This window comes from Perca flavescens, chromosome 21 (genome assembly GCF_004354835.1).
Source record: "Perca flavescens isolate YP-PL-M2 chromosome 21, PFLA_1.0, whole genome shotgun sequence".
Lineage (NCBI taxonomy): Eukaryota > Metazoa > Chordata > Actinopteri > Perciformes > Percidae > Perca > Perca flavescens.
Window position 1 is genome coordinate 4,510,168 of NC_041351.1, and position 18,700 is coordinate 4,528,867.

Consider the following 18,700-nt stretch of genomic DNA (forward strand, 5'->3'; position numbering starts at 1 on the left):
GTGCACGCAGCATCTTCTCCTTTTTTTTTATTTTGAACCTTTCCCCCTGGGGAAGAAACAACAGAACAGCCACTGTTTAGCCACTCCTCTGCTCTTCTCTCTCCCTCTCTTTTCCCAGAACACTTGCCAAGGTTACAGAGATGCGAGGGGAGGGGAGTGGAGCCGACACAAAGGAACCCAACAGGGGGTGGGGTGTGTGTGTGTGTGTGGGGGGGGGGTGTTGTGAGCGACATGCAGAATACATGAGACACCAGAGAGGAGGGAGAAGTCGACTCTGAGCTGAGCTGCTGCGGTTTTGTTGTGAGGATTTCCATCACATCACAGGGCTTTTTCTTTTCTTTTTTTTTTTACATCTTTGGGTCGTGGGATAACAAAATTCCACTGCTTCTGGGTTGCATCAGGAGTCAGCTGACAGAGGGGGGGGGAAAAGGGGAAACAGAGTAGGTGAGACAAGGATGTAGAAGAGGAGGGTGCAGAAAAAGGGCTCTTGAAGCAGCAGGGAAGGAGGCTGGGCCTCTGACAATGCTTCTCCTCAATAAGGATGTGGACTGTACGCTCAGGGTGCAGTGTGTAGTCAGCGTTAAGCACCAGGCGGCTTGCAAGGACGACACAGACCACATGGTGACCTTGTTTTGAGCCGGTTTACCAGCACGGGGGGAGCAGCTGACATGCAGAATGTACCGGAGGAGTGGAGGGAAGGACGGGAGGAGAGAGGAGGAGAGGATGGGCGGACGGGGGAGATGTTAGTCAAGAGGAAAGTGGATTCCGAGATGAAGGGAGACGGGGAGAAGAATGGAGGCAGCGGAGGGGAAGACGCGGAGAAGGAGTCGCTGATGATGGAGCTGACGAGGCGCGTGCAGAAGATAATAAAGGAGAGCAGCTGGTGGGAGAGGAGGGGGGTCGACTGCAGCATCCTGGCAGCAGCTTTCCTCTGTCTGCCACCGGGTAAGGCTAGCGCGCACACACTGGGGAATGTAGACAGCTTTTCTTTAAACATTTTGTTGTCTTCGGGTCAGATTTGACCTATTTTCAAATGTATTGTGGTAACACTTCACTTGAAGGTATCTACATAAGAGTGTCATGAACACATGAACCCTAACCATAACCATAACTCTAACCATTACTTGTCATGACAAAAACCGAATGACACTTACTAAAAGAAGCGTTATGTCATAAAGGTTTGACTTGTTTATAATGTTTATGACACGTTCATGACAGTGTCACGTCACTCTTATGTAGATACATTCAAGTAAAGTGTAACCATTTTTTTATAATCAGAAATATGGGTTTCTTTTGTAATCAAATTGCCCAAAAATAAAATGTTGTAACATGGATGTATGGATGTGCTTGGCAGGTAAAATGAATGATTACTTTCATTGAATTTTTGGTGTTTTATTCAATTTTATAGCATTTGAAAAAAATGGTTTCAAATGGTTTCAAAATGTATCCTGACTAACTTTGACAGTTACCAGTCTGTGATCCACTCAACATCCTCTGATCTCAACTATTAGTTAAAATAATTTTCTATAAGGTTATAAGTAAGGTTTCTTTTTTTTTTTTTTATATATATATATATATATAACAAATGAGGTATAATGTCATATAAATTAGGTTTATTGACCATGAATAAGAAAAGCATTGAAAATGTGACAAAAATCGCCAAAAGCATTGGAAAAAGCGACAAAAAAGTTCAATTTTCATCCCGGGAAGACAACACAAGGGTTAACAGTTTAAATGTCCTAACTGATATAAAGTTATTACAGAAACTAAAAAAGTACATGTTGTACTTTAAGTTATTGTTTATGTCTTTGTGGACTAGTTACTGTGACCCAACCGGCTCAAGGAGATAAAAACCAGATCCAAAATAAATACATATACGTCATATTGATGATAATAAATGTCCCTGATTGATTAAAGTGCTCATATTATGCTTTTTGGCTTTCCCCCCTTGCTTTATTGTGTTATATATCTTTTTTGTGTATGTTATAGGTTTAAAAAAAACAAAAGAACTTTATTTTTCCCTTATTAATCATACCAGAGAATAAATAAATGCTAATTACTAAAATACTAAAAGAAACTAAAAACCTTGAGGGTAGGAGTAGAGGGGTGGGTAGGGAGAATAGGTCAAAGTCTGGATCGATCGATGGGGGGTGGGTATTGTTTGTTTAACAGTCTGATGGATGCTGGCACAATGGTGGACACGGCTCGTTGAAAAAGCCCAAAGTCCCCCCCCCAAAGGGACTTACCATCTCCAACAGAAAACACTGTTCACAAACTGCTCCAAACAGCTCTGTTGTAGTCCAGCCTTTACTTCAGAGACAAACGTGGTCACTTTGTAGCACACGTTATAATGCTCACCTAGCTGCTAGCATGGCACGCCCTCATACTCTGCTTCTGACTGGCTAGTAGTCCTTACCTAGGTACTGTCAGGGCACGTCCTCATACTCTGCTTCTGACTGGCTAGTAGTCCTTACCTAGGTACTGTCAGGGCACGCCCTCATACTCTGCTTCTGACTGGCTAGTAGTCCTTACCTAGGTACTGTCAGGGCCTCATACTCTGCTTCTGACTGGCTAGTAGTCCTTACCTAGGTACTGTCAGGGCACGTCCTCATACTCTGCTTCTGACTGGCTAGTAGTCCTTACCTAGGTACTGTCAGGGTACGCCTTCATACTCTGCTTCTGACTGGCTAGTAGTCCTTACCTAGGTACTGTCAGGGCACGCCCTCATACTCTGCTTCTGACTGGCTAGTAGTCCTTACCTAGGTACTGTCAGGGTGCGCCCTCATACTCTGCTTCTGACTGGCTAGTAGTCCTTACCTAGGTACTGTCAGGGCACGCCCTCATACTCTGCTTCTGACTGGCTAGTAGTCCTTACCTAGCTACTGTCAGGGCACGCCCTCATACTCTGCTTCTGACTGGCTAGTAGTCCTTCCCTCATACTCTGCTTCTGACTGGCTAGTAGTCCTTACCTAGGTACTGTCAGGGCCAGCCCTCATACTCTGCTTCTGACTGGCTAGTAGTCCTTACCTAGGTACTGTCAGGGCCCTCATACTCTGCTTCTGACTGGCTAGTAGTCCTTACCTAGGTACTGTCAGGGCACGGCCTCATACTCTGCTTCTGACTGGTTAGTAGTCCTTACCTAGGTACTGTCAGGGCACACCCTCATACTCTGCTTCTGACTGGCTAGTAGTCCTTACCTAGGTACTGTCAGGCAGTGCGCCCTCATACTCTGCTTCTGACTGGCTAGTAGTCCTTACCTAGGTACTGTCAGGGCACTCCCTCATACTCTGCTTCTGACTGGCTAGTAGTCCTTACCTAGGTACTGTCAGGGCACGCCCTCATACTCTGCTTCTGACTGGCTAGTAGTCCTTACCTAGGTACTGTCAGGGCCTCATACTCTGCTTCTGACTGGCTAGTAGTCCTTACCTAGGTACTGTCAGGGCACGTCCTCATACTCTGCTTCTGACTGGCTAGTAGTCCTTACCTAGGTACTGTCAGGGTACGCCTTCATACTCTGCTTCTGACTGGCTAGTAGTCCTTACCTAGGTACTGTCAGGGCACGCCCTCATACTCTGCTTCTGACTGGCTAGTAGTCCTTACCTAGGTACTGTCAGGGTACGCCCTCATACTCTGCTTCTGACTGGCTAGTAGTCCTTACCTAGGTACTGTCAGGGCACGCCCTCATACTCTGCTTCTGACTGGCTAGTAGTCCTTACCTAGCTACTGTCAGGGCACGCCCTCATACTCTGCTTCTGACTGGCTAGTAGTCCTTCCCTCATACTCTGCTTCTGACTGGCTAGTAGTCCTTACCTAGGTACTGTCAGGGCCAGCCCTCATACTCTGCTTCTGACTGGCTAGTAGTCCTTACCTAGGTACTGTCAGGGCCCTCATACTCTGCTTCTGACTGGCTAGTAGTCCTTACCTAGGTACTGTCAGGGCACGGCCTCATACTCTGCTTCTGACTGGTTAGTAGTCCTTACCTAGGTACTGTCAGGGCACACCCTCATACTCTGCTTCTGACTGGCTAGTAGTCCTTACCTAGGTACTGTCAGGGTACGCCCTCATACTCTGCTTCTGACTGGCTAGTAGTCCTTACCTAGGTACTGTCAGGGCACACCCTCATACTCTGCTTCTGACTGGCTAGTAGTCCTTACCTAGGTACTGTCAGGGCACGCCCTCATACTCTGCTTCTGACTGGCTAGTAGTCCTTACCTAGGTACTGTCAGGGCACGCCCTCATACTCTGCTTCTGACTGGCTAGTAGTCCTTACCTAGCTACTGTCAGGGCACGCCCTCATACTCTGCTTCTGACTGGCTAGTAGTCCTTACCTAGGTACTGTCAGGGCACGCCCTCATACTCTGCTTCTGACTGGCTAGTAGTCCTTACCTAGCTACTGTCAGGGCATGCCCTCATACTCTGCTTCTGACTGGCTAGTAGTCCTTACCTAGGTACTGTCAGGGCACGCCCTCATACTCTGCTTCTGACTGGCTAGTAGTCCTTACCTAGGTACTGTCAGGGCACGCCCTCATACTCTGCTTCTGACTGGCTAGTAGTCCTTACCTAGGTACTGTCAGGGCACGCCCTCATACTCTGCTTCTGACTGGCTAGTAGTCCTTACCTAGGTACTGTCAGGGCACGCCCTCATACTCTGCTTCTGACTGGCTAGTAGTCCTTACCTAGGTACTGTCAGGGCACGCCCTCATACTCTGCTTCTGACTGGCTAGTAGTCCTTACCTAGCTACTGTCAGGGCACGCCCTCATACTCTGCTTCTGACTGGCTAGTAGTCCTTACCTAGGTACTGTCAGGGCACGCCCTCATACTCTGCTTCTGACTGGCTAGTAGTCCTTACCTAGGTACTGTCAGGGCACGCCCTCATACTCTGCTTCTGACTGGCTAGTAGTCCTTACCTAGGTACTGTCAGGTCACGCCCTCATACTCTGCTTCTGACTGGCTAGTAGTCCTTACCTAGGTACTGTCAGGGCACGCCCTCATACTCTGCTTCTGACTGGCTAGTAGTCCTTACCTAGATACTGTCAGGGCACGCCCTCATAATCTGCTTCTGACTGGCTAGTAGTCCTTACCTAGGTACTGTCAGGCAAAATATATATGTATGTGCAATTCATTTGTCTCTGAGTTATCTTATGCAGGAACTATATATATATATATATTTGGGGGTGGCAGTACCTCCGTAGGGATTTGGGTTGGGAACCGGTGGGTCACTGGTTCAAGTCCCTGTACGGACCAGAGTGTGGACTGGTAGCTGGAGAGATGTCAGTTCACCTCCTGTGCTCGTGAGCAAGGCTCCGTACCCCCCACCACTGGCAGCTGAGCATATGTGTGTGTATTCCAGGCCTGTGTTTAGTGATTTATAACAAACAATGTGTAAATTGTAATTTATAATAAAACAATTTTTTATTAAATTATGAAAATGATTAACCTTTTCATCACGTTGAGTTATATTTGTTATATTGCATATAACAATGTGGAATTCAAACTGCTCCATGCATCATAAGATAATTATATCTACAGGGCTTTAACTTTTTATTAATCTGTCAATAAATATTTTCAAATGAATACATTATTGAGACTATAAACTGTCAGAAAATTACCGAAAATTTTCTGGAGTCCAATTAAATATTTAGAAATGGGGCTGCGATCTGCCGATTATTTTCTGAATTGATGTTTTATAAAATGTGAAATGGAAAATGCCCGTCATAAGTTCCCGTAGCACAATGTGATGTCTTCAGTTCACTTGTTTTGTCCGATCCAAAAGTCAAAAACCACAAAATATTCAGTTTCCTGTCACAGAAGACTTAAAAAAAAACACGAAATATTCACATTTCAGAGGCTGAACCTAGTGAAAGTGTGCTTAAATTATTGATAGATAATCAAAATTGTTGCCAGTTAATGATCCGTCTATCGTACTCGTATCGTAATATTGCACATGGCCCTTTACCATTTAAACTGTAAGTAACTAACCGATGGAGGCAGCGGTAGAGCAGCAACTCCCGTGTTCTGCGAGGTAAAATGAGTCTGGTGGCTTTGAAGAGAGCAGAGATAACGGCTTCAGTTTTCCCTTCAACAGATTCCTACTGCAGCTGCTCTTTTATAATTTGAAGCCACGCAGCATATCCCTGACTGTATAAGGGTGATTAATAAATACTCACTTTAGTCCCACAGTGCGCCTGAGGAGGCATCTGTCTTTGGGTATATGAGAGCTTGTGACTTATCTCCTCGAAATAGTTCACTTTGAAATAGGAGGTGCAGTATATGAGCACTGCTTCATTGGGTTAGGGAGGAAACATGTCATCTAAAACCCGGCTGCAAGGCCGAGCCAGAGAAGCCTCACTGGCTGCTTGGGTTGCAGAGATATTGCAGTTAAAACCATCCACATCGGTGCTGCATTTCATTCATATTTAATGTGATCAGAGTGAGGTAATTTTATCATCGAACTGAATTTGACAGGAAGTTCAGCTGTTCGTATAAATATTTGAATGTTTGTGAATGTGGTCAGAGGCAGAGTCGAATATGGGACGAAGTTAAGCAAGTTGTGTTTGTCGACAAACACAACATATTGGCAACAGCGACAAATACAGAAAAATTCCACACCACAAATGAAGGTACACCTGCTACGCTGGACCAGAAGCTGAAAAAAACAAACTCAAAACATTAGAAACAGCACAGCAAAAAAAAAATGAAGTCAAGTGCAGACAACTTTTTTTTTTGGTCTTTATTTAAACATTCAAAGACAAAGGCAGTCGGAACATAAATAAACGAAGCACAAATATACATTATACCAGGGGGGTTGCAATTAAATAACAAATAAGATATACTTTATTGTCCCCGAAGGGAAATTTGTTTTGGACTCTGTCCGTTCTGCAGCTTTAAAATGACAACACAAAATACAGAAAATAGCATTTCTCAACACATACTCTCATGCAACAGAAAACCTGCTCTCATATATATTAGACAGGTACCTCTATAGTAAGCACATTAACTCCTCCTTTAAGTGGCAGTTTTTAATTGAACAACCCTGTAAGTGTAGCACAGCCCTTGCACAATGAGATATTGCACAACTAACATATTGTCCAACCCTAGCCTATGTATTGCAAAAATGACATAATGCACAACCCCAATAGCCTCTATATTGCACAAATGACACATTTCCACATAACCTATGCAGTACACATCAGTTTATGAAGATCTTGTATAGTACATAGATTGATGGTTTTAAGGGTATTTTTAGATATCTTCTCGAATTCTCCTTTTAAGGGTATTTGCATATAACTGATCCCTGTGTTTTTCATATAAAAATGTTCAGAACAAACTCAGCTTTCTGTAAAGTGAGGCCCACATTTGTTCCAGGGCACTGTTTAAAGAGATAATTTGGCCCTAAATCTAAAAGGTTGTTAAAATTTCTCAAATCTCTTGTGAAAACATACCTACGCTCAATTGTTTTGGAATGAGTTTACATAAGTCTTGGGTTCACAATAACAGCGTAATATGTGAATGAAATAGTAAATAAATCTCTAAAATGAAATGTTGTAATATCGCTTTTCGAGTATGAGTGTTGTCGAGAATCGCTTGGACTCACCGGTGTGTCTTTTGCCCTCAGAGGGTTAACAGCTATTCTTGTTTTCAGGATACTGAATTTATGAAATGTAATGTTGAGTTCAAAATGTAATCTTATGAATATGAAATTTGGCGAGTAACAGTATCAAATTAATGATGTAGTATTTATTTTTCTTGATGGAAGCGTAAGAGAAGAACCCAAACAGATATGTTAATAAATTAGAAATGGTACGGGTGATGTCATCATGCGAGGAACCCCCCCCCCTGTGTGATGAAATGGTTACACAGTCACCTGGAGGATCACGTCTCATTCTTTCACCTGATCTTCCGGTGTGTCATGGTTGAAAGCCACACCGCTGCTGCTCACAGATAACAGATACAACACTGTGTGGTCGGTTGACCCCCCCACAAATACCTCTAATTAATTCATTAATAGTCTCGCATTGCCAGCTCTGTCTCCACAGCGCTGTGGAGTAAGGTCTGGCTTCACCACAGATGCATTCTGGGATAGGACAATCGCAATCCTGTTGTGCGGCGCTAAGCCGCACACGCAGCGACGGTGGCTCTGCTAAATAGTCTCGGGAAGGAACTGGTTTTGGTGGAACATTTGCACCCCGTGAAAGAAAAAAGGCCACATATAAAATTAAATAAAGTTAACTGTTGACACGATACAGTAACGTGAGCTATTTAAATTAGCTGATACATGGTTAAACCTCATTGGCTCTTACCAGTGTATCTCCGTGTGTACTTTGTCCTCAGCAATCCCACCAATCAGTCCCAAAACGTCCCAGTTAGAGAGGAAATGCCCGCTTAGTAAATCTTTACAACCATTCCCCGAAAGAACCAAGCAGGCCGGCCTTGTTGCACCGTCCAAATTTTTGCCATTTTCAGCGTGTAACGTTAGCTTGGTAGCTCGCAGGTTGTTGGTGTTTCCCGTAGCGAACGGCATCACAGAGAGCGAACAGTCGATGTCCAGGCTTTGTCCTGGAAATGTCCTTCCATTGATCTAGACCACACGTGTCAAACTCAATGCCCGCGCTGCAAATCCAGCCCCCATATATATTTAGATTCACAATAGATTTTGGCCTCGCCTTGGTTTTTTTTTCACTCTTTTTATGAATTTTTTGACACTTTTTACAACATTTTTACAACTTTGCAAAACGCTTTTTAGGGCACTTTATACAACGTTTTTACGGCGGGTTTTTGGTGCTTTTTTACGACATTTTTTACGCTTGTTTTTTTACGGTATGTCTTTTGCTTTATTCAACGTTTTTGAAGCTTTTTGGCATATTTCTTTACATTTTTGTCTACCAAGGTATAAGTGAGTAGACTATATGAGCCATGCAATGATACAGTCAAAGATATTTGACTTTTTTGATTAAATACTGTAAAAGCAATAAACTCTACATGTCTAGCCCTTGATGTGCTTCTCATGTTCCTGTGTGGCCCTTAAGGAAGTTGAGTTTGACACCCCTGATCCAGACGGACTAATGAACACATTCAGACTGAAGTCCCTGCTGTGTTGTGTCTTGCAGCCTTCCTGCTGCTGGGCTCCTCTCAGCTCCTGAGCTTTTCAGCGGGGATGCTGCTGATGGGCGTGGCTCACGCCGTCATCACGGTTAAAGGGACACATCTGTCCAGCCACGGGGCGCTGAGCGAGTCGCAGGCCTGGGGCAAGTTCTGGGCCGTCTTCTTCATCGAGGTGAGATGTTCAGAAAACAAACTGAAGACTACCGTTAAACACACCGAGGCGAAGCTTCTTCTCACATGTAGCGGCGAGCTGAGGCATGATGTAGTATAGGTGGTCTCCTTCAAGTTCCTTCTTAAAACATACTTTTATCGAAGAGCCTTTCCCAATTTTATTTGAGCTTGAACCTCCTTTGAACTGTCTTTTCTTTATTTTTAAGGGGAGACACCTGCGGGTGAATAGGAAAAAAAATAAATGAACTTTTTTAATCACCAGCCAACATTAAAGGTACTTTAAGGTAGCAAAATTCATTCTCTGCATTTAACCCATCCCTCAAGGGAGCACTGGGCAGCCATTTACATTTTACATTTACAACGCCCGGGGACCAACTCCAGATCTGAGCCATCAAGGGCTCTGACTGGAGGATCTGGTGGTGGGTCCACCATCAGCATTGGGCCACCATGCTGTTTTGTGAAAAACGTTTTTTCAAAGTGCTCTACAAATTACGATTATTAAGAAATGTATATTTCCTTTCTTGAGGAAAAGATTGATACCGCTCTCTAAATATAGCTTAAGCCAGCAGCCAGTTAGCTTAGCTTAGCTTAGCATAAAGCCTAAAAACATTATTATTAGGGGGGGGGGCTCTCTGTGTGCAAAGGGGAACAAAATCCTCCAACCAGGACCTTTAAAGCTCAATAATCTCGATAACATGTTGTATCTCGTGTGTTTAATCCGTACAAACACACAAAAGGACGTGCGTGCTACGGGGGATTTTATGGCTCAGCTGGTTGTCTGGCAAACAAACAGCGACAAGACTCCAGGAAGTCATTGATAGAAACGTAAGCCCTCGTAAAACCACTACTTGTCTTTTCTAGGCTTTGTTGTTTGTACAAATCAAACAGAGCAAGATGTAAAGTGTTAATCAGTGAGCTTTATAGCTGAGTGACGTGTTTGACTACCAGGTTATTAAAGCTGTGTGTTAGCTCGCTGTTAGGATCATTATTTATCAAAGAATGGACCCAAACACAAGCACTTCATCGTCAGTACAGAAAGTGACTGTAGGTTGTTCACAACAGTGTCTTTTTAAAGGAGTTGGGAGTCAAGTTAGTCATTCGGTTCATGCAATCAGTAGCGTTTCTTCTTATCTCTGGTCAGGCCCGGCACCTGCCCTCAGAATACATCCTGTGCTCTTTGCAAGGTCACTCAGCTTTCATGATTAACACATGAAAGACAGAAATACTAAAACAGAAATACTAAAACAGCAGTTTGGATGCAAATGGTTTAACAAAGAAACTGAAGCAAAACCGTTCAAAGCATCATTTTTCTAACACTCGGTGTTGAGTGAACTGTTGAACCTCAGGTGTTTTGCTGAACATTCAGTTGCTCTTTAGGAAATCAAAATGTCATCATAACCTCTGCTGTTTGTTGTACTATTATTGGCTGCTCATCAAAGCACAAGTTTTTTCTTTTGACAGTTTTTTTTTTAAACAAATTTGACTCTTGTGAAGCACTTTTTTCTTCTGTAAAAGGTAGGGCTGCGCCCTCTTAAGCGTGAATTATACCGGTCTGTCCCAACCTGGCGCGCGCCATCGTGACGTCAAAATGACGTAGATCTTGCCCGGATTTATAGCGCGCGAGCCGAGGTCGCGCCCCACTCTTTTTTTTTTTTCAGCAGCGTGCGACAAAGCGGAAACAGGAAGCATGAACGAGCTCCTGGGCAACCGGATGCCAGGACTCTCTGAGTGACCGCAAGTCTCTCTTGTAAACTTACTGGATAAGTTTAAGATGAGTTCTTTTATAGTGAATGAAAGGCTCGGTCCGACCAAGTAGGTCATCAAATCCAAGCATTGACATCAATGTTTACCATTTTCTTCGTCTTCTAGACCATAGAAAGAGTAACGTTGGTAGCCTTTCCTCATTAGCATCACATTTGCGCGTGCCAGCTGGGCTGCGGCCAGTATAATTCACGCTTTAGTCTATTTTGGCACACTATGCCCCCCTTCCAGGGTAGATGCTAGATCGAGACGTGTCGACGCCACAGGACGTGCCTCGCGTCCCGCCTTATTTTTGCCTTATCCAGCCTCTGATTGGCTTACCCTGCTATTCTTACCCTAACCCTGTGATTTTCAACCACTGTGCCGTGAGAGATCGTCCTGTGTGCCGTGAGAAATTATCCGATTTTACTTAATTTGTCCAACAAATTAAGTAATAATAATTTGCCATTGTTGCGCATCTGTGCCTGCAATATGATGACTGGCAGAGAAATTAAATACTATTCCGTATCAGTAGGTGACAGTATAGCTCAATAATGACCTTGTTGATTTAAGACAATAGAATTACTGCCAGCAGGGCTCCTGGCTGCAACCTAATGGTCGAATTTTGAATTTTACATCCAGTCGCACATGTGCAACCAGTAAATTTGCCCCCTTTTTTTACACGTTAAACGTTGAATTTTCGGTACTTGAGAGCACGTAAGCGCAAGCTTATCTGTCCTCTCTGAAAATTAACAGAGATCAGAGCTCTGACACAAACACACACACACAAATGCAGATTCTGATCTTAGACTACAATGTGTCATTTTGTAACATTTTTGGTTGGTTCTTTGTGAAGAAACTCTAGATTCTAAAGCTCTGTTAATTAAACTACTCGATTAGTCGACAAAATCATGACTACGAATTTCTTAAGTGGGGGGACAGCCAGGGAATCCATCTATGGGGACAGCTCTAGTAATAAGGTTCAGTATTAAAAAAACAACAGGGTGAAGTAAGGCGCCCAGATAGCTCAGTTGGTAGAGCAAGCACCCATATATAGAGGTTCACTCCTCAACGCAGAGGTCCCGGGTTCGACTCCAACCTGCAGCCCTTTGCTGCTTGTCGTTCCCCCCTCTCTCTCCCCCTTCATGTCTTCTGCTGTCCTATCAAAATAAAAGCTGAAAATGCCCCAAAAAATAAAAAAAACAGTGTGAAGTCAGAAAAAGTCCATCAATATAAACATATATGCTCCTGGTTTTTGTGTTGCATCAGTGACAGTTTTGTTGTTTGAATGTTGATGAACGTGTGCCATCTGTCCTTGTGTTCATCCACTCAGATCTGTGGTTCATTCTCAGCGCAAGCCGGCATTCACGGCCACATTAAGATGCATCATGCTCATACTAATGTTATTGGCCTGGGCGACTCCAGCGTGTGGAAGGTGCCCTTCCTGCCTCGCACCGTCTACCTGTTCATAGCTCCCCTGGCCGTGCCCATCATCACTCCGCTTGTTGCACTCGGTAAGAGGCGCCAAAGAGAGGCAGACGCTTCACTCAAATACTGAACTTTAAATGTGATTCTAGGGCTGGGGGTGATGTGGAGAAAAATCAGATGTCACGATATTCTTGACCAAATGCTTCAATGTCGATATTGCAACGACATTGTACAGTTGACAATTGGTGCTTTCACAAAATGTTGATTGAATGAGATTTTAGATAAATCATTTTTTTTCTTTTTTGACAATTTTTTCTACATTTATTTGCCCTTCTGGAGATTTCTTTTCGAAGTTTCTGTCGCCTGTCTGTTTTTTAGGGGAAGTCTTTGGCCCTTTTTTCAAAGTTTTTCTCTCTTTTTGGGGACCAGTGACTCAAACCAATTAATTGATTGATCAAAATAGTTGGTTTTTAGTATTACTTTAATAGTTGAAAACTAATCCATTAATCTTTGCGGCTCTAGAGGTGAGAGTTTATTCTCTTCCATGTGGTTCTCTGGTTTTTTCAGCTCATCTCAAAGGACACTCTCTGGCTCTCGTGGTCAGGACCGTCCTGATGGTAACACTGGGCCTGTATTCACAGTACTGGCTGCTGATCCACGTCTCCGGGTTCCTGTCGCCTCTCAGCGCTCTGCTCTGTATGCTTGTGTGCAGAGCGATGTTCTCTGTGCCCTACATCCATGTCAACATTTTCCAGGTGAGATATACCGTACCTGCAGCCGTGTACAGCGGCGACATGTTCTCAAATAAGAACGAGAGTCTGCAGACATGCTAGCAGCTCTGTGAGGCACGCACATTTGCGTTTCCTAGGATGGCGAAGGCATGACACGCTCTACTCTGATTGGCTTCGTTGGTTGGATTAAGTCAGGCAGTGCCAGACCATCCTCCACAGCTCTGCGGAGGAGGGTTCTGGCTAGTCCACACAGCATTCTGGGATGGGAGAAAAACATGCTCTGGTTTATTGGCATTTCTAGTCACACTCTTCCTCTGCAAAATAGCCTCTGGAAGGAACTTATTTTGGTGGAACATGTGTACGTTCAAAAGTAGTTTTAGTCGCACAACAGAAAACTCAGATTGGACAGATAGTCTAGCTAGCTGTCTGGATTTACCCTGCAGAGATCTGAGGAGCAGTTAACCATAGTCCTCACAAATCCACCGGAGGTTAGAACCCCAACAAAAAGAAATAGGAAGGTGACGGACATCTGGCCGAAAAGAGAGACATCTGGCGGAATATCCGGCAGCACTGGAGCAATCCCGGAAGTGGAAGGTGGTCTTGGATATAGACTATGGATAGGGTAAAAATACCAGGGTGAGCCAGTCAGAGGCAGAGTAAGGCAGAGCAGGGCGGGACACGCATTTTGCCATTCCAGGAAATGCTAATTGTGTTGGAATGTGTTGATCTCTCACAGGTTTGGTAAAGACTGCTGGCACCAAATGATAATGCAACATTTTGTTGTCATAGATCAGACCAGTCGGTGAACTAAAGGTCATGCAAATGTATTTATGTATTTATATAGCACATTTCATACCCAAGGGCAACCCAATGTGCTTTGCAGATTAAAAAGAGTAAATCAAAAAATAAACAAAGAAACAATCAAATGCACAAGGAATAAAAACATAGAAAGGTATAATAAATTAAAAGCCATTGTAAAAAAGGTAGCTTATATTTAAAATAAATCAGCATTGTGTCAAGTCTAAGCTCTATTGGCAATGTGTTATACACTTGAGCTGCATAGAAGCTAAAGGCAGCTTGGGTTTAGTTTAGACTCTGGGAACAGCCAGCCGAGCTGAGAGGTATGCGAGGTTTGTATCTTGGACCTGGACCGTTCAGTTATTTATGGACAAGCAATATAATTTGGAAGTTGATTCTGTAAGAACTGGTAGCTAAGGTAATGATCTGAGAGCTGGAGTTATCCTCAGCCTTCTCTGGCAGCAGCAGTCTGGATCAGCTGATAAAGAGGGATAAAGAGGAACAATTCATGCATGATTTTCCCAGCGCTGCAGCTCATTGTGCATTGTTCTGATCAAAGTGTTTTTGAAGGCGGATTAGAAAACACAGGTTCTTGATGTGAAGTCAAAGGGAAAAATGTTTGTTCTCTGTGGGGGTTCACACTGAAAACCGGTTCTCCCCTGGATCCTGCTGCTGTTTTTGGCCAGCGTTCTATCTTTTTCCCCCTAAACTCAGTGTTCCTGTACTTCTAGCCGTGGATAAGCTTTTCTCTGATGTCTCATTTATAGGCTGATGGCCCTATTTTAACGATCTAAGCGCAGTGCGTGAAGCGCCTGGCGCAGGTGTGTTTAGCGCGTGTATGAAATCATGAATTTTGCTAGTTTAACGGCAGGAAAAAGGGTCCGTTCACCAGGCGCATGGTTCAAAAGGGTTGTACTTAGTGTCTTAATCAATCATTGGTGTGTTTTGGGCATAACGTGCAATAAACCAATCAGAATGTCATCTCCCATTCCCTTTAATAGCCAGGCGCGTTTGTACCTTTGACGTTTTTTTGTCACCAACTTTTGATGTTTTTGGGCTTTTATCAATACATGCAGACATGTCGCGGGATCTCAACCCCCCCCAATGTTCAACCTAAAGTTAAGCCCTTGGGCATACCTGTCTTCCTCGCCTCGACATTTCTTTGCCCCGTCAGTCGGCTAGCTCTCTCCGTAATTCGGCGCTATTCACCGTTGATATTCCGTTGACATTTGTAGACGTTTAAGATGCAGATGAAAACATTAACACAACTTGATGGGGAAAACAGATGATTCGACCGTTATAACAATAACTCCCATTATCCCACGCATCTTCACGTCGTCCTCAAAAGTCCGTGTTTACACCCATAGGTTTCCATCGAGAGAACCCTAGCGGCAGTAAATTACATATTGGACGTTTAAGTAAAAGCATTAATATAATATTAGTATTTTATGGTTTTTGATGCAGACTTTTGTCATTCATAAGGACATCAGAGCAATTTTTTTAAAGGGATGCACAACAGTTAACCATAATAAAACTGTGTGTAATTGGCAGCACATCGGGCTCCACATGTTCTCTCCGAACAACCGACCAAAGAGGATCTACCAGATGACCCACGGAGTCCTGAACCTGCCTCGTAACCCCTTTCTGGACTGGATTTTTGGACACTCGCTTATCAACTGCCACGTGGAGCACCATCTCTTCCCCTTTCTGTCTGATAACATGTGTCTAAAGGTAACGTTTGAACCCTGAATAGTCACATATTATCAATTCCATACTGGGTAGATTTTTAACTGCAGATTCATTGGGTTGTTTGGCAGCACAGAGGGAGATTTCTGCTTTATGGCACAGAAACACAGAAAGAATTGTTTAGAGGTGGGAACAAACAGGAAGCTACTTTATTGCCCACTGCCTTCATTACTTTGGTTGTCTCTCTTCCAGGTGAAGCCTGTTGTGTCCAGGTACCTGACTGAAAAGCAGCTTCCGTACCAGGAGGACAGCTACCTCAACCGCCTGCGCTTTTTCTTCCACAAATACCAGGAGCTGATGGTGTTTGCCCCGCCGATCACCGAGCTGGTGGGGGTGCAGTGATGAAGGGAGCAGTGAAGCAGAAAAAACTAATGAGCGCTGTTTCTGCTCGAAAAGCTCCAGTGTTTCAGTGAAATGTCACAACCTCCACGCTCCAGCTTTGAACAGTCTCAGTAGAGAGGCCAAGTCCTGCCCCTTCCGGTGGACCACCATGGGACTTTATTTCAGAAAAAATATGTGTGGTAGTGAACGGGGAGAGACTAATTATTTTATGATCCCGTTTGAATTAAACCATGAATTACACATATGATGTTTGTCAGTTTAAAAGATCATTTTGCAAGTGAGGAAAGTCTCAGTTTGTCGTAAAACTGTTACGTACAAGATGGTAAAAAAACGTAGTCACATGGGTGACGTCCCGCTAAAGCTACGGTGTCTGTGTGTGTGTTTCGTATCCGGGATGTAACGTTACTTAAACGAGCAACGGATATTGCTCGAACTTTCTATTCCCGGCTGATAAAAAAAATGCTGGATAAAACACATCAGGTGAGATAACGTTACGTGCGTTGTGGAACAGAGCTAGGCTAGCTAGCTAGCAAGCAAGCTGTGAATCAAGCAAGGTGACGTATTTTTGAGAGACAAATTACACGTTTGTCAGCTTAAAAGAGAAGTTTGTAAGTGAATGAAGTCTCAGTTTGTCGTAGTACCACTTTTATGTCAAACTGCTCAGTAAACTACATATCTCGTCTCACACAAAATACGTCACTTTGCTTGATGCAACATTATCTTTTAAATTGACGAACATCATGTGTGTAATTCATGGCTCAACTCAAACGGGATCAAAAAAATAATTAGTCTAGTACATATTTCTTCCAAAATTAGGTCCCATGGTGGTCCACTGCAAGGGGAAGGACTTCGCCTCTCAACAGTGACCGCCCACTTTTTGAACAGCTCTGGTTCCTGAGTGATTTTACCCGTTCAATAACTCCATTGACATTTCATTAAATGCTGATATGAAGAGTTTTAAGCCTGAGACCAAGCCACTAGCAACGAGATGAATCGTGACCTTAAAACATTTGATTCGGTGCAAAAGAACAGTTAAAACGGCTAAAAAAGCCAAAAGTACAAGTACTATGTATATATATATGATATGATATACTTTATTGTCCCTGAAGGGAAATTTGTTTTAGACTCTGTCCGTTTCACATCTTTACAAAGACAACATAAAATACAGAAAATAAGCATCTCTCAACACATACTCTCATGCTCTCATATACATTAGACAGGTACCTCTATAGTAAGCACATTAACTCCTCCTTTAAGTGGCAGTTTTTAATGAACAACCCTGTCGGCGGCATTACACTTAGGATTGTGGGTAGTGTAGTTTTTCTCCATAAGATCACAAAAAAAACCTGTTTTTCTTTTTTTAAAACAAGGTTTCATACCGTCTTCTAGCTTCTACACACTAAGAAATATCTGTGTATTAACAGTTGTATGTCTGTATAATTTAACAGAAATTGTTTCGTAGAACGAGATTTATAGTTATATTTTCATTTTTTTCGAATTGCATAATATTAATATTTGTGGCCTACAACTTTTGTAGGCCACAAAAGTTTGTTTTGGGAGATTATAGAAGTGCATGTTTCTGATTTTTCCGACGTTAATCAATTTTTTTAGATGTTTGGCTCTTTTAGCCTGGTCCTACCAGACTCTGGTCCACTAGCCTGGTCCTACCAGGCTCTGGTCCACTAGCCCGGTCCTACCAGACTCTGGTCCACTAGCCCGGTCCTACCAGACTCTGGTACACTAGCCTGGTCCTACCAGACTCTGGTCCATTAGCCTGGTCCTACCAGACTCGGGTCCACTAGCCTGGTCCTACCAGACTCTGGTCCACTAGCCCGGTCCTACCAGAGAGCCACTCTGGATCTGCCAGAACCAATCGCTAACATTTGGTCGTGACGTTGGCTTAGCATCGGTAGCGTTAGCCTTAGCCAACTCCTTCACCGGTAACGGAGCGAGCTGGAAAATCAAACTTTTCCTGAACCCCGTGGGGACGAGGGCCACAACATCACGGCCACCAACACAACTCAGCAAAGATTGTTCTTGCTCGGGCTTTAACTTCTGGATAATCGGCAGCGTTGCCACAACGGACCGAATGGCTTCGCTCGCATCTTTCTCCACCGCCATTACAGAACTACAACTCAAACTAGCGCACAACCTCAACGTCATCGTTCTCAGCCACTCCCTCTGTTCGCTGATTGGACCGCCAAATATTTGGTCGGAGAAAACCCAAGAATATACCGCAAACCCAGACGGTGTACTGAAGAAAATTGAAAATTGAGCAGAAGTGAGATGCCAGGCTAGCTTTTTTTCCACCACATTTTGGGCAGCCTTGTATGAGAGAATTGTATAGGGGCCTAACAGAAAATGTTCTGTATTTTAACTGTAGCTACGCACAAAATTGCCGTTTTGTAATTGCTGGGTAAAGTCCGGTGTATGGAGCTGCCACTACTGTTTCTGTTATTCTTAGAGTGTAGGAGCAGAAACATTTGTTTCACAATCTCGTAGCTCGGGGTCAGTCTACCTCGGATGGTTGAGACATTATGGCTGATATTTAAAACCCTTATGGAGAAAATGAACGTGAGTTTTACGTCCAGAAACACATTGTTGAGCTCCGTATGTTTATAATCAATAACACATTAAAGAT

General features: G+C 43.6%; 1 protein-coding gene across 1 annotated transcript; it reads left to right on the forward strand.

Moving 5' to 3' along the window:
* The first annotated feature begins 448 nt into the window (after positions 1-448).
* fads6 (fatty acid desaturase 6) lies at positions 449-16,206 on the forward strand. Its single transcript, XM_028568546.1, has 6 exons — positions 449-945; positions 9,109-9,275; positions 12,348-12,528; positions 13,010-13,197; positions 15,523-15,702; positions 15,910-16,206. The coding sequence occupies exons 1-6, from the start codon at positions 669-671 to the stop codon at positions 16,057-16,059; spliced, it is 1,143 nt and encodes a 380-aa protein (XP_028424347.1). The 5' UTR covers positions 449-668; the 3' UTR covers positions 16,060-16,206.
* The last annotated feature ends 2,494 nt before the right edge of the window (positions 16,207-18,700 follow it).